The 23,160-nt window shown below is 38.2% G+C and overlaps 1 protein-coding gene across 1 annotated transcript; it reads left to right on the top strand.

The window, feature by feature from the left end:
* The first annotated feature begins 11,954 nt into the window (after positions 1-11,954).
* On the top strand, positions 11,955-19,227 carry LOC110880975 (protein mushroom body miniature-like). The gene is made up of 3 exons (XM_022129395.1): positions 11,955-12,273; positions 12,799-13,233; positions 19,223-19,227. The coding sequence occupies exons 1-3, from the start codon at positions 11,955-11,957 to the stop codon at positions 19,225-19,227; spliced, it is 759 nt and encodes a 252-aa protein (XP_021985087.1).
* The last annotated feature ends 3,933 nt before the right edge of the window (positions 19,228-23,160 follow it).

Genomic DNA, 23,160 nt, shown 5'->3' with positions numbered 1-23,160 from the left:
AAGATTAAGATTGAATGTGTAAAGTTTGTAAAATTATTCCATATATAAGTTTGCAAGTATTTTATGCATAAGAACTTGTACATTGTGCTTTGTGAGTTCTTTTAAAAAAAGTTGATTTTTTACTTTTAACCAAAAAGTTTTATTCTTTTTCAATTTTAACCCTACATAATTTGTTTTTTAACTTTGAACCAAAACTTTTCATTATTTGCAATTTAACTTCGCAATTTTTGTCACTTATACTTTTTATCTTTCGTTTTACGTATAGTTCTAAATTTTTCGAGTTAATATAACGCAACGTACATGTGTGGTTCAACGTTTTTACCTCTATTTTTCCATGTTTGATAGGTTCGTCGCAACACGCATATCTTAGGTCGAGTCAGTGTTGGTGGTCGATGATGGTTGTGTGACATTAGTACTATTTGACACACCGTTTTACGCCCCGCCGCAACGCGGGGTGTGTTTTGGGGGGTTTTCAACGAAAAAATGGTTATGCATATGGTTGTCGTAACGTTGGCTTTGGTGTTTTCCAAAAAAATGATTTTTTTTTTTACTTTTTACCCAAAAGTATTTCATAAATTACTTTTAACCCAAAACTATTTGTTTTTTTTTTTACTTTTTAACCCAAAACTTTTTATCTTTTGTAATCTATTCTCATAACTTTTTTTACTTTCAACTTTGATCCTTTATAGTTTTCATTTTCCGCAAATTTTTCGCTTTATGCTTGGTTCTAAATTTTGTGACTTAACATATCGCAACGTGCGTCTTTGGTTTAACATTTTTACGTTTCGTTCTAAATTTTGACGCCCCGCTTGCGGTATGCTCATATAATGTATATATGTATGGGCGCTTGGGGGCAAAAGCGAAAGTGCACTAATTTTAACGTTATTTTACTAATTTCGTGAAAATAACGTTAAAAGAGAGGGATGGTTAATCATGCATCATGTGGTGGCGTTGATAGCCGAAAGACAAAGGGGTACATGCACTAATAGGAGTTTGTCTCAATTGCTGAGTGTTATGTGACTTATGTCCAAGGCTTGATGCAAAACTACTATCGAGCCGGGGGTCTCATTGGAAGCAGCCTCTCTATTTCTACGGGATAGAGGTAAGGCTGTCTACATCTCACCCTCCTCAGACCCTACCTTAGCTTTGCTATTGGTGGGATATACTGAGTATAATGATGATGATGACGTTTCGTTCTAAATTTTGCGAGTTAACACGACGCAACGTGCGTGTGTGGGTGAACGTTTTACATCGTCTATTTTCCATGTTTGACAGGTTTAATATAACGTGCGGGTCCTAGATCGACTTAGTTATAACTAAAGAATCCCCGCCGCATTGCGGCGGGTCGCAATCCTAGTTAAGGGTTAAAAAGACAATTTTCAAACCATGATCCACTCACATAACATATATTAAATATTTTAAAATCAAAGTTGTGATAAGCTATGTATATAAATTATATAAGATATATTAAATATTTATACATATACATTTTCAAGTTGAGGGAATACTGGCAGGCAATATACATTTTCAAGTTGAGGGAATAGTGCCAGACAGCTTGCCTGGCACTTTCCTATTGGACCAACCCATTTTTAATTTAATTTTATTCCCAGTTTAAAATTACGGTTTTAGCCTGTATTTAAAATTACGTTTTTACCCACAGTTTAAAATAATTTTATTTTGCCTCTGGCTCAAAATTACGATTTTGCTCTCAGTTCAAAAACTCATTTTTAATTTTATTCCCAGTTTAAAATTACGGTTTCGCCCTCTGTTTAAAATTACGTTTTTGCCCCCAGCTAAAAATAAAATTATGTTTTCCCCTAACTCAAAATTACGATTTTGTCCTCAGCTCAAAATTACGCTTTTGCCGACAGTTCAAAATAAAATTATGTTTTTCCCCATAGCTCAAAATTCTGATTTTGCCCTCAGTTTAAAATTATGATTTCACACCCTGTTCAAAATATAATTACGATTTTGCCCTCTGTTCAAAATTATGATTTTGTTCCCATTTCAAAAATTACGATTTTGTTCCCACAACTGTTTGGCACTTCCTCATTGGTCCAGCCAAATTACGATTTTGCCCCGTTTAAATTTACAGTTTTGCCATTGGTTTTGTTTTTTCTCTCCCATCCTAATTACGATTTTGTCCTCGGTTTCAAATATACAGGTTTGCCATTGTTTTTGTTTTTTTTTGTCAAATTACGATTTTGCCCCAGTGTAAAATTACAGTCATGTTTTCGTTTTAGTTTTTTTTTTCTTTTTGACAAATCTATGGTAGTATTTTGTTTTAATTATTGACTCGGTGTAATTTTTATTCGTATCAGGCGGCTGCGTGGCACACATTCATTTGTCCTGAAAAATTAGAATTTTGCCCCAGTTAAAAATTATAGTTTTTCTATTGTTTTATTTTTTTAGCAATAGTTCAAAATTATAGTGTTTTGTTTTCATTGGTTTTCTCGATGTAATGTTTTTTGAGATCGTGTTATGAGTAGTATGTATAAGTAACCGAAACACAGACGTATATGAAAGAGAAATATTTGGCTTAGTGCCCCGCAACGCGGACGAGACAACACCTAGTTTGAAAACAAAGTTATATGTGATAGCTATCTATATACATTATAATAACAAAAAAAAGGGAAAGGGTCAAGAGCAAAATACAAGTATTTAAGTATCTATTTCATATTTATTGGTACAATTTAAAATATCGAAAAAGTAAAAAAAAAAAAAAAAAAAAGAAGAAGCCTGGCCCAGAAAAGAGGAAGCTGATTAAATTGAATGAGGAAACAAACAAAAAAAACCCTAAACCGTTGAAGGAAGAATCGAACTCGCGCCTTGCATATGAACATACAAAGGCCAAACCACCAAGACACAATACAGTCCTTGTTTAAAACTTGGATAAATATACATATATAAAGATTAAAAAAACCGAGAGATTGGTTGGTGGCAGGGCCACCGACCATCCTTTTTAACTTGCATGTGCATATTCTTTTTGTCTTGTGGACAAAATAACTCTTCCCACTTGATTCTTCCATAGACACTTGTCACTCTATAGCGACTTCTTACACTTTTTATTTTTAAGTTCCTTTGTATTATAACTCAACCCTGGTTTATAAATGTCACGAGTTTGAGATTCGTAAAACACTATTAACTTTATAACAAATTGGTTTATAAATATGAAACGAGATCAGGAGAAAACGCCCAAAGGTGTGAGAACGGTGAGAACGCATCCTGGCCCAACACGTGGCACGCGATATAATTAGGGCGTATGAGCTTTTTTGTCATTTTATCTTCCGCTTTTCCAATTCCGCTTTTCACAATATTGATTTATTTTTGGGGTTTAAGATTTTTTGGCGTTAACCAAATTCAATAATTAATGTCGTTTTAAAGGTTTCATTGTATTAACATTTTGGCGCTTATGGCGTTTTTCAAATCGTATGCCATTGGAACTCCAAGGGGTCAGAATATCTCTCTGAATGGCGTTTTTCAAGGCGTTTTAGATAAGATGACCCATTGTTCTATTATTTTTTATATACATTTTGGCATTTGTGGTATCTTGGCGTTTTACAATTGTAAAATTATATTACAACCACAGGGAAAAAAATAGAAGCGAAAAAAATAAATTAAAAATCCTAATCGGATCTCTCTTCACAATCTTCACTGTCATCAGTCTCTCTCTTCTTTAATACTACAAGAATTGTCAACAAATATATGGCGTTTATGTAAAACTTAGCAAACCCATCGGTTTGATTATTTTGCCTGCTCGTCTGTTGAAGTGGCTTTTTGTGGATGCTTGGGGACATAGATCTATGACGTGTGGGTGGGTTTTTCGCTTTTTCTTCATCTTGATCTTCATCTTTATAATCATCCCACTCTTCAGTGTCATTGATCTCTTCTCTTCATCCAATCCTTCTTCAAGAACAAAGAACACAAAAGACTTACGATTGTTATCAGTATCTTTTTCTTGAAGATTTGTCCATCTCATGCAGCAAAATCTTACTGAGTTACTCCCCTCACCTAACAATCCATTCAGTGAAACTTCACGAAGAACATTATTGAATATCCAAGAAAGCATATTAGCTATCTTTGATTTTTTTTTAATTTTTGGCGTTTTTACAATGAGTGGTATTTAATAGTATTGGCGTTTGTTTTTTTGGTTTGATTAAATGGAAGTTGCTTAGAGGTATCATTTTATAGGATGTCTTTTTGGCGTGTAGGTTAGGCGGTGCATTATTATAATAAAGTATTTGTTGTTTTAGTTACTGTTTGTAATTATTGTTTTTGATAAGCTTTTATCTCTGAAGTCTGTAACACGTCCCATCTTTCAAGTTTGGCGTTTTAAATTCTAATATAATAAATTTTCCGTCTCTTCAGTTTTACTGTTTTGTAGTTACCCTTTTCAAGTTTGGTTTTTATTTTTTTTATTTTGGGTTTTTTTTATAATACTTGTCCAAAGTAATTTTATTATAGCTTGGTAGTTTTTGGGGCCTTTTATGGCATGATGGGGTTTTGACAAGCATTTTAGCTGTGTGGCGTTTTTAACTTTTTATTATATATAGCGTTGTTATTATATAACAATCAACTGAAAAAGAAAAATAAAAAAAATATAAACAATTGATCTTCCAAATCTTCACTGTCACCAGTCTCTTTCTTCTTTTTTGAATAATCTTAACTGGCTGTTTCGACTTTCGTATGATTCATTTTGTTTTTTTTGTTTTTAAAGTAGTTTTTTGTCGCCGTTTGGAAGCACAAAGTCTGATATCCATTAAGAACCACTCTTTTCCTCTATCTCTACTTCCCTTTAAATTGGCCGGTTTTGACATAATATTGGGTATGGACTGGTTATCTCACAACCAGGCCCAAATCGTCTGCAACAGAAAGCAAGTGGTGATAAAGACTCCGTCTGGTGAATCACTTACCATTCGGGGAGATACCCAGTATGGATTGCCTGAGCAAGTGACTATGCTCAGGGCTTCAAAATGTCTAAAGAAGGGTTGTCATCTACATGGCACAGGTGATTTTTGATGAGCCAAAACCGAAGATAGAAGACATTCCCGTCATTTCGGAATATCCAGAAGTTTTCCTTGAAGATCTACCTGGTTTGCCACCAGATAGGCAAGTGGAATTCAGGATTGATATCATCCCTGGAGCAGCACCTGTTGCTAGAGCACCTTACAGGTTAGCACCAACCGAAATGAAGGAGTTGAGGACCCAACTGGATGAACTGCTAGCTAAAAGTTTCATCAAACCTAGTTCGTCTCCCTAGGGAGCACCTGTCCTATTTGTCAAGAAGAAGGACGGATCGATGCGTCTGTGCATCGATTATCGCGAGCTTAATAAGGTCACGATAAAGAATAGATATCCTTTGCCGAGGATCGACGATTTGTTCGATCAGTTACAAGGGGCAAGTTATTTCTCGAAGATTGACTTGAGGTCAGGCTACCATCAACTGAAAGTCAGAGATGAAGACGTACATAAAACCGCATTTAGGACTCGATATGGTCATTATGAGTTCCTAGTGATGCCTTTTGGGCTCACTAATGCACCGGCTGCGTTCATGGATCTCATGAATCGCATTTGCAAGCCGTACTTAGACAAATTCGTCATCGTTTTCATCGACGATATTCTTATCTAATCGAAGAACCGAGCTGACCATGAGAAACACCTCCGCTGTATTCTCAAACTCCTGCATCATGAGAAACTCTATGCCAAATTCTCTAAGTGCGATTTCTGGCTTCGAGAAGTCCAATTCCTAGGACATGTTGTCAGCGAGCGTGGTATCCAAGTGGATCCCGCTAAAGTAGAAGCTGTCATGAATTGGCAAGAGCCAAAGACGCCTACAAAGATTCGTAGTTTCCTGGGGCTAGCAGGATATTACAGGCGTTTCATTGAAAATTTTTCAACGATTGCTGCGCCCTTAACTTCCCTGACCAAGAAGAAGGTAAAGTTTGTTTGGGGCCCTAAGCAGCAAGAGTCCTTTGATATTCTGAAGCAAAAGTTGAGCAACGCTCCTGTGCTGACATTACCTGAAGGTACCGAAGAGTTCGTAGTTTACTGCGACGCATCACACACTGGCATGGGATGCGTACTTATGCAGAAAGGCAAGGTTATTGCCTATGCTTCAAGACAGTTAAAGGTGCATGAAAAGAATTACACCACCCATGACTTGGAGTTGGGTGCCGTTGTGTTCGCACTAAAACTGTGGAGGCATTATCTGTATGGTATCAAGTTTGTGATCTACTCTGATCATAAGAGCCTTCAACATCTGTTTAATCAGAAGGAATTAAACATGAGGCAACGCCGTTGGATGGAGACTTTAAATGATTATGATTGTGAAATCAGATATCATCCCGGCAAGGCGAATGTAGTCGCTGATGCCCTGAGTAGAAAGGAAAGGGTGAAACCCATCCAAATCAATGCCAAGAGCATTGAAGTGAAGAATAATTTGATTGAAAGGTTATTAGCTGCACAGAGAGAAGCTGTGTTGGAAGCTAACTATCCTAAAGAAAAGCTAGGAGTAACTGAGGAGCAGTTAACTCTTAGCAAGGACGGAATTTTACGATTGAATGGACGAATATGGGTTCCAATTTATGGAGGACTACGAGATGTTATCCTCCAGGAAGCCCATAGTTCCAAATATTATGTTCACTCGGGAGCTGATAAGATGTATCAGGATCTAAAGGCAAATTATTGGTGGATAGGCTTGAAAAAGTCTGTAGCCGCTTATGTAGCCAAATGCTTGACTTGTGCGCAAGTCAAAGCTGAGCATCAAAAGCCGTCTGGCTTGCTACAACAGCCTGAACTTCCCGAATGGAAGTGGGAATGTGTAACTATGGATTTTATTACCAAGTTACCCAAGACAAGGAAAGGAAATGATACAATATGGGTTATAGTTGATAGACTGACTAAGTCAGCACATTTCTTACCCATCAAGGAGACTTATAACTCCGATATGTTAGCCCGGTTATACGTTGATAAGATTGTAGCCTTACATGGCATACCTGTGTCTATTATCTCTGACCGAGATACTAGGTACACGTCTCATTTTTGGAAAAGCTTCCAGCAATCTTTGGGCACATGTTTGAATTTTAGTACGGCTTACCATCCTCAGACAGACGGTCAGAGTGAGCGTACTATTCAGACGTTGGAAGACATGCTACGTGCATGTGCTATCGATTTAGGTGGTAGTTGGGATAAGAACCTACCATTAATCGAATTCTCCTACAACAATAGCTACCATACCAGCATTAAGGCTGCACCCTTCGAGGCATTATACGGTAGAAAGTGTAGATCGCCTGTTTGTTGGGCGGAAGTTGGAGATGTCCAATTATCAGGACCAGAGATAGTCTTCGAGACGACGGACAAGATTGTCCAAATTCGAGACCGTCTGATTCGAGACCGTCTCAAAGCTGCCCGAGATAGGCAAAAAAGTTACGCAGATCCAAAGCATAAAGATTTTCACTTCGAGGTAGGTGAAAAAGTGTTGCTTAAAGTATCACCCTGGAAGGGGGTGATGCGTTTCGGTAAGAAAGGAAAACTAAGCCCGAGATACATAGGACCTTTCGAGGATATCGAACGTGTCGGGTCGGTTGCCCATAAGTTAAACTTACCGGAAGAGCTCAATGGAATTCACAATGTGTTCCACATCTGCAATCTGAAGAAGTGCTTCGCTGATGAATCACTGGTAATACCCCATACAGATGTGCACATAGATGAGAGCTTAAAATTTGTGGAAAAACCTTTGTCGATTGAAGATCGACAGGTAAAGAAGCTTCGAAGGAAGCATGTACCTATTGTTAAGGTCAAATGGGATGCCCGTAGAGGTCCCGAATTCACGTGGGAGGTTGAATCCACGATGAAAGAGAAATACCCTTATTTATTTTAGTGAATCTCGGGTCGAGATTTATTTTAAGGGGGTGAGGATGTTACAACCTCGAAATTTTGTGTCCAATAATGTGTTGACACGTGTCATGAGTTTACACGTGGTATTAAATACTAAATAAAGGACTAAAATTGACAAACCTTAAAAGTATGTAAATTCGAGGGTTAAAAATGTCAACGAATGGTAAATATACTGTATAGTAGCCCTAAATGATGCTCGTACCTTCAAACGAATAAATCATGGATCGTACGGAGCGAAACGCGGAAGAAAGTGAGATATTACAAACTACGGGGGTTAACTGTGTCAACATGTTTAATTTATACCTCTGAGTGACCCTTTGACGAACCCGAGGCTTTGTAACAGTAAAGTACACTCACTAGAATATACGATATAAATTTCGCGAAGTTCCGTTTAAAACGAGAAAGTTATGATCAAATTCGTATACGAGGGGTTAAAAGCGTCAACAATAAAAGTTAAGGCTTTCCGGATAGTAATTAAACTAACCGGGGACTTAACAATGCGGGTAATAGTCACGAGGCCCCTATTCGTAAATAATCGAGGGCCAAATCGCAAAGTTACCCCTTCGAAACCGAAAGGTCAGGCTCATCATGGCAAAAGATTTGAAAATCTTGGTTTACAGGCCTCAGGCGGGCCGCGTTGATGAAACATGTAACTCAATGCGGGCCGCGAGCCATCTGTAGATACGGTTCCTGACAATAGGATTCAGGCGGCCAGCGTCCATGTTGCCTAATCCTTCATGCGGGCCGCGTGAAAGACACAGATGCAGAAAAATGATTAACTTGCCTGTTCAGTCTTCTAAACGCCATGAAATGCATTTAAATCCTTCCAAGTGACCCCTAAACAACCCCTAAGCATTAGGGACACATGTTGATGAGTTGTGGTCAGTGGTAGAGTTGTGTGTCAACTTCTTATGGTGAGAAATTCACTATAAAAGGGCCATAAGTTGCAATCCATTGTTCACACCTTCATCTTCATTCTTGGATCACTTCTGGAGCTCAAACCTTCTCTCAAGTGGTCACATTTTGTGCATAGGACTTCAGTAAGTGTTCTACTCCTTTCTTATTTGAGTTATCACTTAGTTTTAGCTTAGAAGTCACACCGTCGTAACTAACGGTTGACTTTGCGATAAATCACAAATGGTCCAGTGGTTTATCGAATCAAAGGTAGTTATGTGTTGGTAATCATGTGGGCATTAAACCCCTAAAAGGGCACCCTCTGATTCCCACTCTAACTAGTCCGAATGTCGAGTCAAACGTGCTTAGAAAAAGTCAACAGAAATGCTATTTTGCGATTTAACGCATAATCAGTAATGTAGATGGCGTGTAACCTGTTTAAACACTCATAAAACATGATAATAAGTATATCTAAACTCAGATTTTGACACCAAAACTTTTACACAATGATGTAAAATAATATTTTGGGATTTTTAAAGATTTTTAATTATTTTTAACCTGCTCATAACCTGCGGTTATGGCAACGGTTCGGTAAATACCGAATATACCCTTTTCGGCCATAACTTGAGTTCTACAAGGTCTTTTGACCCGATTCCAGTTCCTACTGATTTTAAATAATAAATAAAGTATTTTGGACTATATAAACTGTTCGGGAAACTCAGATTTCCTGTAGAACTCAGAAACCTCTTTTTATAATCTTTAAAAAGACCGAAATACCCCTACGGGGCATAAAATGGATTTAAACTCGTTACGGGCATTATGGAAGGTATCCTACTGATACCACAACCTCTTTAAAGCATATTGACTTAGAAAACCAGTGTAGGACTCTTACGGTTACCCGTTGCGCCTTTTGCGCGCACGGTTCGGCTTATGTAACTAGTTTACATAAACTAGCCGAAACGGGTCAAACCATATTGTTTTGACCCCAAAATCCAGAGTGTGGTTATTATACCCATATAAAACAAGTCTTTAAACTTGTTGGGTCGAAATCACATTCCATTCCCGGTTTTCGCCTTTCACGCGATTAAACCGTAATTATCCTTTGAAACTGACCGGTCTAAGCTAAGGCTTAATTAAAGACCCATTAGAAATCTAATAGGTTATTATAAACCTTCGTTCCAGATTAGGAGCCAAGTAAAAGTACTTACATTTACTGTATTGGAATTATACTTTGCTCAGGTAAATACTCTTAACTTATTTCCCTATACGGGCTTGGGATACGGTACTATAAAAGTACTGCTTGGTCGGGTATGTAGTCAATTAAATCGGATTGTGATTAATGTATTTACATAACCCGCTTTGTTCTGTATTATTTGATGTATGGCCCTTGGGGTTAAATGACCATGTCCCAGATATCCTTGGCATCATTTTACGAAATGGCCACGACCTATGCACGGGGGGGGGGGGGTAGGCGTACACCTGACAGATGCATTATGTAAAAACTGGTAATCCACTAAGGGAATCTACCTTGTGGGCATTATACCGGTGGCGTGTCAGATAACTTAAACCGGCTCTTCTAACCGGTACTGATGGACGGCAAATAAGTAAATCTGTATACAAGATTATATACAAATAATTGTCCCAAGTTATAAAGATATTTTTGCCGAAGTGCATTCAAATCAATTTACAAACTCTTTTCAAAACGAGTCAGTTGAGTTGTATTTACCAGTGTAAACTGACGTATTTTCCAAAAAGGTTAAGTGCAGGTGTTAGACGTAATAGGCTGGCTACTCCAGACATCATTACTCAAGTCTCGCAAGCTCTAGATGTCAAAGTCTGTTGAACTATTGTTTCTATTTTATTATCGATCCGCCTGTGGAACTTTTTACTCTCCGTTGTAATACTGGATATTACTTATATTCGGATTGTAATATATTTTACCTCTTGCTTCCGCTGTGCATTCATATAATTGTGTTGTTTGACTATATTGTTGCCAACTACGTCACGGTAATCCCCCACCAGGCCCACCGGTGATACACGTGGAAATCGGGGTGTGACAGGTTGGTATCAGAGCCAACACTGAGTGAATTAAACACTAGCCATTGTGTTTAATCTCAGTTACGCAATTGCACATTCTTGAGTCTAGACAAGAACATAGGACGAATTCCATTTCGTTTCATTACTGCTTTGTTATTTTTCTGATTAGCCCTTGCATGGGCAAGTCATGTCCTTAAGAAGTCCCGTTTAGGGCAACCATATACTTGTCTTAAAATTTTTAAAAAGGAAACGATTATGTTAAGATATCATTCCTATATTATATAAGATCTACCATTATAATAAGATGGCAAAATCTAAAAAGGACAAGACCTAGCTCATGTGTCATTTTAAGGCAGGGCCAAGATGGTAGTTCCATAATTAGATTAAGATCCTCGTTAACATTCCAATTAAGGATTGTTCTACGTTAATTATTAAATAAATAATCTTAAGAGTGAAACCTAGCCAGGTGTCATTATAAGACCCGGCCAAGATGGTAAGACCTGATTAAAAGATTCAAATTTCCCAGTTAACCTCTGTAAACATGTTAACGTCTTGGCAGATGTGATTCGTTAAAATCGCACGCGTCATTCTTATATAAGAATCCTTTTAAGGATTCCAAAGCCCAAATTAATGATTTGTAAATCATGGGTTAAATCGTCAATAAAGATGATCAATTATTAAACATCCATTAGTGATGTAGTGCCTACAGGGCAAACTTATTAAACATCCATTAGTGATGTAGTGCCTACGGGCCAAACTTATTAAACATCCATTAGTGATGTAGCGCATACGGGCCATATTTATTGTCATATAAGACAAAAGGCAGTTGTAGTCTATGACTCCCTGTCAGAAAGGGTAAAAGGACTACGGTTCAAACCTTCATGCCTTGATTCTCTGTAATCCCGGCTAATATTATAAAAATGTCCTCGTGACTAGGCTTTTATGCCACTAACAATATTGTTTGTAATTAGGATAAGTTATATTCAAATCCTAAAATAATATGAGTAACAAATTAACCAGATATGGTCTATGTTACCATGGTTAATGAATTGCCATAAAAGACAATTCCATAATAAACTTCTAAATAAACTTTGCCCCTATCTTCTTCTTGTAGCAGCGAAGACTACATGGCTGACTCTGACGAGATAAACAGTCACCCTTTGGAAAACCACGATGATAATGATAGGGTTAATATAACCAAAGGAGAGCTTCGTTCACTGATTAACACAGCTGTATCTAAAGCTGTAGAAGAGCAACTTAAGGAGTATAGTGAGACGCATAGTCGAGCCTCATCTGTACCCCGCTCTAAATCTGTCCCTAAAACTCATTCAGAGCCTCATAACAAGCCGCCCTCTAAAAATGAAGGACCAAAGAAGGATGACGATCGTCATTCATCAAATGAACACAGTGTCCAATCCAGGAAGCCAGTGTTCGATAATGAACCACGTACCAAGTCTTGTACCTATAAGTACTTTGTTTCCTGTAAACCTCGAGATTTCACTGGGGAAAAGGGAGCAGTAGATTGTATGACCTGGTTGGATGAAATGGACACGGTGGTGGACATCAGCGGTTGTGCTGAAAGGGATGTAGTAAAGTATGTATCCCAATCGTTCAAAGGAGAGGCACTGGCATGGTGGAGGTCTCTCATTCAAGCTTCTGGGAAGATCCCGCTCTACAACATGACATGGGAGCAGTTTGTTACTCTCATTATGGAGAACTACTGCCCTCAACATGAGGTCGAAAGAATTGAATCCGACTTCTTGTTATTGGAGATGACAAACCTAGATTGTCAAGCCTATCTTACCAGTTTTAATACCCTGTCCAGACTGGTTCCTTACCTAGTAACACCAGAGCCCAAGCGAATTGCTCGCTTCATTGGGGGTTTAGCCCCAGAAATCAAGGCCAGTGTTAAGGCTTCAAGACCTGCTACGTTTAGGTCAACAGCTGATCTCTCTTTATCCCTTACTTTAGATGCGGTCAGATTGAGATCGCTAAAGAAATCTGAAGAAAGTAAGAGGAAGCGTGAGGATGATGACTCACGAGGGTCAGAGAAGAAGCGCAAAGGAAACACTGATTCTAAGAAGTTTGGGTCTGGAAGGATCAGTCAGCAGACAGAGGAAAAACCAAAGTGCACGAATTGCCAGAGACGCCACTTTGGAAAATGCAGACTTGAATCCAATGCTAATTCAGGAGCACCTGCATGTGGGATATGCAAGTCTAAAGAGCACACGTCGATAGAGTGCAAGAAGATAAATGATGCCACATGCTACAACTACAATGAGAAAGGGCATATCAAAACCAACTGCCCTAAGTATGCCAAGAAACCTGAAGAGGTCAAGAAGACAAATGCTAGAGTCTTTCGATTGGATGCCAAAGAAGCGATTCTAGACGATACCGTGATCACAGGTACTTTCCTTGTAAATGATGTCTTTGCAAGAGTACTTTTTGATTCAGGCGCTGATAAGTCTTTCGTAGATCATAAATTTTGCAACTTGCTGAACATGCCTGTCAAAACCTTAAATGTGAATTATGAGGTAGAGCTAGCAGATGGCACCATAGTAACCGTCTCCACTGTGTTAGATGGATGTGTAATATCCATTAAGAACCACTCTTTTCCTCTATCTTTACTTCCCTTTAAATTGGCCGGTTTTGACATAATATTGGGTATGGACTGGTTATCTCACAACCAGGCCCAAATCGTCTGCAACAGAAAGCAAGTGGTGATAAAGACTCCGTCTGGTGAATCACTTACCATTCGGGGAGATACCCAGTATGGATTGCCTGAGCAAGTGACTATGCTCAGGGCTTCAAAATGTCTAAAGAAGGGTTGTGTCATCTACATGGCACAGGTGATTTTTGATGAGCCAAAACCGAAGATAGAAGACATTCCCATCATTTCGGAATATCCAGAAGTTTTCCCTGAAAATCTACCTGGTTTGCCACCAGATAGGCAAGTGGAATTCAGGATTGATATCATCCCTGGAGCAGCACCTGTTGCTAGAGCACCTTACAGGTTAGCACCAACCGAAATGAAGGAGTTGAGGACCCAACTGGCTGAACTGCTAGCTAAAAGTTTCATCAAACCTTGTTCGTCTCCCTGGGGAGCACCTGTCCTATTTGTCAAGAAGAAGGACGGATCGATGCGTCTGTGCATCGATTATCGCGAGCTTAATAAGGTCACGATAAAGAATAGATATCCTTTGCCGAGGATCGATGATTTGTTCGATCAGTTACAAGGGGCAAGTTATTTCTCGAAGATTGACTTGAGGTCAGGCTACCATCAATTGAAAGTTAGAGATGAAGATGTACATAAAACCGCATTTAGGACTCGATATGGTCATTATGAGTTCCTAGTGATGCCTTTTGGGCTCACTAATGCACCGGCTGCGTTCATAGATCTCATGAATCGCGTTTGCAAGCCGTACTTAGACAAATTCATCATCGTTTTCATCGACGATATTCTTATCTACTCGAAGAACCGAGCTGACCATGAGAAACACCTTCGCTGTATTCTCAAACTGCTACATCATGAGAAACTCTATGCCAAATTCTCTAAGTGCGATTTCTGGCTTCGAGAAGTCCAATTCCTAGGATATGTTGTCAGCGAGCGTGGTATCCAAGTGGATCCCGCTAAAGTAGAAGCTGTCATGAATTGGCAAGAGCCAAAGACGCCTACAGAGATTCGTAGTTTCCTGGGGTTAGCAGGATATTACAGGCGTTTCATTGAAAAATTTTCAAGGATTGCTGCGCCCTTAACTTCCCTGACCAAGAAGAAGGTAAAGTTTGTTTGGGGCCCTAAGCAGCAAGAGTCCTTTGATATTCTGAAGCAAAAGTTGAGCAACGCTCCTGTGCTGACATTACCTGAAGGTACCGAAGAGTTCGTAGTTTACTGCGACGCATCACACACTGGCATAGGATGCGTACTTATGCAGAAAGGCAAGGTTATTGCCTATGCTTCAAGACAGTTAAAGGTTCATGAAAAGAATTACACCACCCATGACTTGGAGTTGGGTGCCGTTGTGTTCGCACTAAAACTGTGGAGGCATTATCTGTATGGTATCAAGTTTGTGATCTACTGTGATCATAAGAGCCTTCAACATCTGTTTAATCAGAAGGAATTAAACATGAGGCAACGCCGTTGGATGGAGACTTTAAATGATTATGATTGTGAAATCAGATATCATCCCGGCAAGGAGAATGTAGTCGCTGATGCCCTGAGTAGAAAGGAAAGGGTCAGTTGCCTATAAGTTAAACTTACCGGAAGAGCTCAATGGAATTCACAATGTGTTCCACATCTGCAATCTGAAGAAGTGCTTCGCTGATGAATCACTGGTAATACCCCATACAGATGTGCACATAGATGAGAGCTTAAAATTTGTGGAAAAACCTTTGTCAATTGAAGATCGACAGGTAAAGAAGCTTCGAAGGAAGCATGTACCTATTGTTAAGGTCAAATGGGATGCCCGTAGAGGTCCCGAATTCACGTGGGAGGTTGAATCCACGATGAAAGAGAAATACCCTTATTTATTTCAGTGAATCTCGGGTCGAGATTTATTTTAAGGGGGTGAGGATGTTACAACCTCGAAATTTTGTGTCCAATAATGTGTTGACACGTGTCATGAGTTTTCACGTGGTATTAAATACTAAATAAAGGACTAAAATTGACAAACCTTGAAAGTATGTAAATTCGAGGGTTAAAAATGTCAACGAAGGGTAAATATACTGTATAGTAGCCCTAAATGATGCTCGTACCTTCAAACGAATAAATCATGGATCGTACGGAGCGAAACGCGGAAGAAAGTGAGATATTACAAACTACGGGGGTTAATTGTGTCAACATGTTTAATTTATACCTCTAAGTGACCCTTTGACGAACCCGAGGCTTTGTAACAGTAAAATACACTCACTAGAATATACGATATAAATTTCGCGAAGTTCCGTTTTAAAACGAGAAAGTTATGATCAAATTCGTATACGAGGGGTTAAAAGCGTCAACAATAAAAGTTAAGGCTTTCCGGATAGTAATTAAACTAACCGGGGACTTAACAATGCGGGTAATAGTCACGAGGCCCCTATTCGTAAATAATCGAGGGCCAAATCGCAAAGTTACCCCTTCGAAACCGAAAGCTCAGGCTCATCATGGCAAAAGATTTGAAAATCTTGGTTTACAGGCCTCAGGCGGGCCGCGTTGATGAAACATGTAACTCAATGCGGGCCGCGAGCCATCTGTAGATACGGTTCCTGACAATAGGATTCAGGCGGCCCGCGTCCATGTTGCCTAATCCTTCATGCGGGCTGCGTGAAAGACACAGATGCAGAAAAATGATTAACTTGCCTGTTCAGACTTCTAAACGCCATGAAATGCATTTAAATCCTTCCAAGTGACCCCTAAACAACCCCTTAGCATTAGGGACACATGTTGATGAGTTGTGGTCAGTGGTAGAGTTGTGTGTCAACTTCTTATGGTGAGAAATTCACTATAAAAGGGCCATAAGTTGCAATCCATTGTTCACACCTTCATCTACATTCTTGGATCACTTCTGGAGCTCAAACCTTCTCTCAAGTGGTCACATTTTGTGCATAGGACTTCAGTAAGTGTTCTACTCCTTTCTTATTTGAGTTATCACTTAGTTTTAGCTTAAAAGTCACACCGTCGTAACTAACGGTTGACTTTGCGATAAATCACAAATGGTCCAGTGGTTTATCGAATCAAAGGTAGTTATGTGTTGGTAATCATGTGGGCATTAAACCCCTAAAAGGGCACCCTCTGATTCCCACTCTAACTAGTCCGAATGTCGAGTCAAACGTGCTTAGAAAAAGTCAACAGAAATGCTATTTTGCGATTTAACGCATAATCAGTAATGTAGATGGCGTGTAACCTGTTTAAACACTCACAAAACATGATAATAAGTATATTAACTAGTCTAAGCTTGTTTGATCCGACCATTTACTGTTTTGACCCGGTTTGGAGCCGAAAGTCGCAAAACTTTGACTTTTGCTTTGACTTCAGTTCTGACCTGTTAAAGTATGATTTAGATATGCCTTAGGACTCTCTTAGGACCAGGTTACATGATGGTATAACCCTCCGTGACCGGTTCGTTGTCTGTCCGAGTCTTTTACACATTTCCGTTAAATGCTTAAAAGTTGACCGTAACGCCCTTTTTAATTTAAAACGAGAATTTAGGACATGTGAAAGAACCATAACCTTAGTTACTGATTTCTAAACATGTCCCTAAAATTTCACGTCAATCCGAGGTCCAGAATAGGAGTTATGCTAAATAGCGCAAATTACGGAAACTTTAGTAATTAAATAGCGCAATTAGCATAACGCCTATCTAAACTCAGATTTTGACACCAAACCTTTTACACACTGATGTAAAATAATATTTTGGGATTTTTAAAGATTTTTAATTATTTTTAACCTGCTCATAACCTGCGGTTATGGCAACGGTTCGGTAAATACCGAATATACCCTTTTCGGCCATAACTTGAGTTCTACAAGGTCTTTTGACCCGATTCCAGTTCCTACTGATTTTAAATAATAAATAAAGTATTTTGGACTTTATAAACTGTTCGGGAAACTCAAATTTTCTGTAGAACTCAGAAACCTCTTTTTATAATCTTTAAAAAGACCGAAATACCCCTACGGGGCATAAAATGGATTTAAACTCGTTACGGGCATTATGGAAGGTATCCTACTGATACCACAACCTCTTTAAAGCATATTGACTTAGGAAACCAGTGTAGGACTCTTACGGTTACCCGTTGCGCCTTTTGCGCGCACGGTTCGGCTTATGTAACTAGTTTACATAAACTAGCCGAAACGGGTCAAACCATATTGTTTTGACCCCAAAATCCAGAGTGTGGTTATTATACCCATATAAAACAAGTCTTCAAACTTGTTGGGTCGAAATCACATTCCATTCCCGGTTTTCGCCTTTCACGCGATTAAACCGTAATTATCCTTTGAAACTGACCGGTCTAAGCTAAGGCTTAATTAAAGACCCGTTAGAAATCTAATAGGTTATTATAAACCTTCGTTCCAGATTAGGAGCCCAGTAAAAGTACTTACATTTATTGTATTGGAATTATACTTTGCTCAGGTAAATACTCTTAACTTATTTCCCTATACGGGCTTGGGATACGGTACTATAAAAGTACTGCTTGGTCGGGTATGTAGTCATTTAAATCGGATTGTGATTAATGTATTTACATAAACCGCTTTGTTCTGTATTATTTGATGTATGGCCCTTGGGGTTAAATGACCATGTCCCGGATATCCTTGGCATCATTTTACGAAATGGCCACGACCTATGCACGGGGGGTAGGCGTACACCTGATAGATGCATTATGTAAAAACTGGTAATCCACTAAAGGAATCTACCTTGTGGGCATTATACCGGTGGCGTGTCAGATAACTTAAACCGGCTCTTCTAACCGGTACTGATGGACGGCAAATAAGTAAATCTGTATACAAGATTATATACAAATAATTGTCCCAAGTTATAAAGATATTTTTGCCGAAGTGCATTCAAATCAATTTACAAACTCTTTTTAAAACGAGTCAGTTGAGTTGTATTTACCAGTGTAAACTGACGTATTTTCCAAAAAGGTTAAGTGCAGGTGCTAGACGTAATAGGCTGGCTACTCCAGACATCATTACTAAAGTCTCGCAAGCTCTAGATGTCAAAGTCTGTTGAACTATTGTTTCTATTTTATTATCGATCCGCCTGTGGATCTTTTTACTCTCCGTTGTAATACTGGATATTACTTATATTCGGATTGTAATATATTTTACCTCTTGCTTCCGCTGTGTATTCATATAATTGTGTTGTTTGACTATAATGTTGCCAACTACGTCACGGTAATCCCTCATCGGGCTCACCGGTGATACACGTGGAAATCGGGGTGTGACAATGAGATGGACAACATTGTTAATTCTCAGTTAAGAAAGATGTCAGACAATGTTGTCCACCCCATACAGCTAAACTTTATTGACAACAAACCTCAATAATGTTTTTGTATGTTTTGGCGTTATAAATTGGATGGAAGTTGAGGATAAAGTCAATAAGATTTTACTCAATGAAATGGACAATTCTCACTTAAGGATTTTGTCCATTACATTGAGCGAAACCTTACCGACAACCAAACTGAATTTCAAATAAACGTTTTGGTTTAGAGGATATTTGATGTTTGGGTTTTTTGGCGTTTCTAAGACGAATGGTATATATTAAATATGGCGTTTGGGTTTTTGTGTGTTTTAATGGAAGGTCTGAGATGTTGTATATATAGGATGTTTTTTGGCGGTTTTTTTAGGCGGTATTTTATTATAATTAAGTTTGGCGTTTTATATCTAATAGCGTTTTTTAGATTATGATGGTGTGTGCTATTGTAGGTTAAGGTGGTAATTTTAATGGCGTTTTATTTCATAAGATGGCGTTTTGTGTAGAGAAGTCAAAAGACTTTTTTACCCTTAATGAAGCGCGCCACAGCAATCAAAGTTATATTATTTACGAAAACGCCACCGCGCCATCTAGTCCATAGATTGTTTTAATCTGTCGATCCATAACCGTTCTCTCCGTTCTCACACTTTTCACCGTTTTCTCTAAATCCTGACCCTAAATATTACAAGAAAAAGAAAACTTAGAGGAAATCTTTCATCAAAAAGTAACACTCAGGTGAATTGAAGTAAAAATCAGGATGATTGCACAAATTAGGAAGTGATCAACCTAAGTGGAAAACAAAAGAGTAAACTGCAATTTGAGTCTTTGAAGAAAGAGCTCGTTGTTAAGTTGCGTCCCCAAAATGAAAATTTCGACCAATGAGTCCCTAACTTATAAATCGTTGCATGTGTCAACGAGTCTCGACATGCTAATTTTCATTCTCTGCTATCTAAACATTCCATTCAACACTTCTGACTCGTTTCTTGGAAACCTAAAAACGTTAACTCTACTCTAAACCTTAAATTTCTTAAACAAGGCAAGATCCAAGTCCTAAATTACATGTAATCAATATGTATAATGGTCACTTCCAAGTATTAATAAGAGAGAAATATATGGTAAGACAATACCACAATAGTAAGACAATGTAGTGGTAACCTCTGCTGGTTTATTTTTGTTTTATATACTATTCACACAACTAATCTTCGAACTAAAAATAACCTATCTGGTATGGAGTTTTTTTTTTTTTTTTTTTTTTTTTTTTTTTTTTGCCGTTCCAAACAAAAAATATATATAAATCGAATTTGTGTTTTTTTTTTATTTCACCCTTGAATGGTTAAAGCCTGTAGATTTGTCAAGGCAAATAGGTATCTTAACACATTAAAGGTAAAATTGACATTATATATATATATACTATCTTAAAAGACAAAGTCGGTGGGTTTTCCCACCGGCTTTGCCTTTCCCCCCTCATGCTTTCACAGTGTTATAACTTTAACCCCTTTACTTTGTTACCCTCAACCCGGTTGATTTCACTGTCCATTGATAGCTTCATGTTGTCAATATCCAGATCTCCACCTTCAGCAAGACACTCCGCCATAGATCCACGACAGCCGGAGCCGCGGGCGCCAGCGGTTGTCGGAATCCAGCCGATGTGGTGGTCCCCAGGGGCTTCAACGGCGGGGAATGAGAGCGTGAGCATGTCGATGACGAGGATTGATGCAGAGATCACGAGGAGACCGGCTGATTTGGACATTTTGCGGTGGTTTCTCTCTCTAGAAGAGTTTTCTTTTCTCGGCGCCGGCGGTTGTCGGAATCCAGCCGATGTGGTGGTCCCCGGCGACTTCAACGGTGGGGAATGAGAGCGTGAGCATGTCAATGACGAGGATTGATGCAGAGATCACGAGAAGAGCGGTTGATTTGAACATTTCTGCGGTGGTTTCTCTCTCTAGAAGGGTTTTCTCTTCTGTGGGTGCTGACAGCCAGGATTGAATGATAACAGGGAGCATATTCCGTAAAAAAAAAAAAAAAGGGAGCATATTGTTGAAAGATGAGAGTTGTGATATATTTAGCCCTTTTAGTTTTGGAGAATTGTCATTGTTGATGAGCATTGTTTTATTTAGTTGGAAAGTGTGTTATAGCTTTGTTTGATGTGCAATTTATACAAAATGGTTATTGAGTTATTGTGGTTTAAATTAACTTTTTTTTAGCTAGCTGGTAGCGGAGTGGTAAGGTTTGCTTCGTATCCCACTATGTAGTTTTGGCGACACCTGATGACAGGGGTGGATTCAGGCTGGGTGGAAACTCTACTGCCTTTGTCTTCCTCCCCCTAACTTTTATGGATATTGCAATTTTAGCCCCCTGACTTTATATTTTTAAAATTTCATAAAATAGCAAATTTAGTCTCTAAATTACTACTCCATTTTAAAAGTACTTTGCTTTTTGCCACCCCAATTTTGTTGTAGTTTCCTTTTCAGCTCAAACTTTGTTATAGTTTCCTTCTTACCCCAAAGTTTATCAAATTTATCTTTACCTTTTTTAGCCCTTAGGTTTAGAAAATGCAATTTTTAACCACTTAACTTTTTATGAACTTTGTAAATGACACTTTCACCCTCTCGAGAGTTTTTGTCTTACGACACCGGCTTTGCCTTCCTCCCCCATACTTTCACGAATGTTACAATTTTAGCCCCTTGACTTTGGTATCTTCAAAGTTTCATATGATTGCAAATTTAGTCCCTAAACTACTACTCCATTTTACAAATAATTTGCTTTTGACATCTTTGTGGTAGTTTCCTTTTCAGCCCCAACTTTGTTATAGTCTCCTTACTGCAAAACTTTATCAAATTTTATCTTTACCCTTTCTTAGCCCTTAAGTTTATAAAATGCAACTTTTAACCACATAACTTTTTATTAACTTTGTAAATGTCACTTTGACCCCTCGAGAGTTTTTGTCTTGACGATATAAATTCGAGTTAGACGGGTCGCGTATAATACGTTATGATTGTACGATATAAATTCGATTTACATTACGTTTTGATCCAATCGCAATGCAACTATAGGATACATTAAGTTCAATCGGATACGTCAAAACGTGCGTTTCCATATGGTTAACACATTACATAACGATTGGACTAACCCGTTCGATATTTGCGAGGTACCCGCGCCGCGAAGCGCGTGGGTCTTGTTACTAGTTTCTAATATATGTCAGCTTCACATAAGTCACATCAAACTTTTTTCCCTTTTCTTATTCAACATTTTTTTTCCTTTCTTTTTTTCCATCATAAAATCCACTTACATTTTACCTTTTCACAATTTTTTTGTTATTCTTACTTCACTTTTTTTTTTATTGTTAAGAGCATTCACATAGTAAAATCCACTTACATTTAAAATCTGACATTATATATTGAGGTGAAGATTTGTAAAATTCTGGATTATAGATGCTTTTATTATAAACTAGCCATATCATAATATAATATCACAATATAAACTAAAATTCCATACTTTTTGAAAAAGAAGTTTTATTTAACTTAACAAGTTAATATAATACAAATCCTTTAACTTTATAATAGGCATGACTCCCTCACTCACATGCCTATTCATATATTTCTAATCAACTTTCTAACGGTTTATTTAAAATTTAAAAACCATAACGAGTGCTCTACAGGTATTTAATTTTTACCTATAGTGGACTCAGCTGAGTTTTTTTCTCTAGATTTGGGGTTCGAGTCTTGTTGATAGGGGTTTCTCACCGAGAGGTTTAAATTGGGATCTATTGTGCGAGAGTGCTCTCTAGCGTGGACTCGGTTAAGACAGCGTATTCTAAAACTCCCAACATTCGTGAATAATTCACACCTTTTAAAAAAATTTAAAATTTAAAACTTAAAAGGTAACCACTTAGAAAATAAAATACTTAATGTTAGCTTGTGTAAATTAAAAAGATAACGTGTGTATTTAATGTGACGACAATCTTTTTGGTTTCTTTATCCTTTCTGTGTCATCTTGATCAAACTCTCACCGCATCCCTATCGTAATGCCGTTTAGATTAAAGATTGTATGGTCTATATTAACCCTTCAATACACTATATAACAAATTTAATTCTTTTTTTTATTCAACCTATTATAGTTAAAACCAACTTTTAACTCTAGACAAGTTTACTTAACCATGTTGTTTACTTAGTAACATTGTTGTTTAGATTAGAGTTTTTGGATTTTATCGCCCTTAACTATTAGTCATTGGCCGCTGCCACCCTCAACTATCACTTTGACTCTCGCCACCCGCAACTTAACACTTAGTGTGTGATGTCACCAGATCACTAATTTTTAATCATGTTACTATACTTTTGGGGTGTCCTAAGATCTCTAAAACCTTCCCAAGATCCGTATGATACCCCAAAAA

This window comes from Helianthus annuus, chromosome 1 (assembly GCF_002127325.2).
Source record: "Helianthus annuus cultivar XRQ/B chromosome 1, HanXRQr2.0-SUNRISE, whole genome shotgun sequence".
In the NCBI taxonomy this organism is placed as follows: Eukaryota; Viridiplantae; Streptophyta; class Magnoliopsida; order Asterales; family Asteraceae; genus Helianthus; species Helianthus annuus.
The sequence above is the reverse complement of the archived record's forward strand: the minus strand, read 5'-3'. Positions and strand labels throughout refer to the sequence as shown.

Excerpts from the sequence above, each read along its gene's own strand:
- LOC110880975 (XM_022129395.1), top strand. The coding sequence starts at position 11,955 with ATGGCTGACTCTGACGAGATAAACAGTCACCCTTTGGAAAACCACGAT. Across the intron at positions 12,274-12,798 it reads AGTGTTCGATAATGAACCAC|ATGCGGTCAGATTGAGATCG; the intron begins GTACCAAGTCTT and ends CCCTTACTTTAG.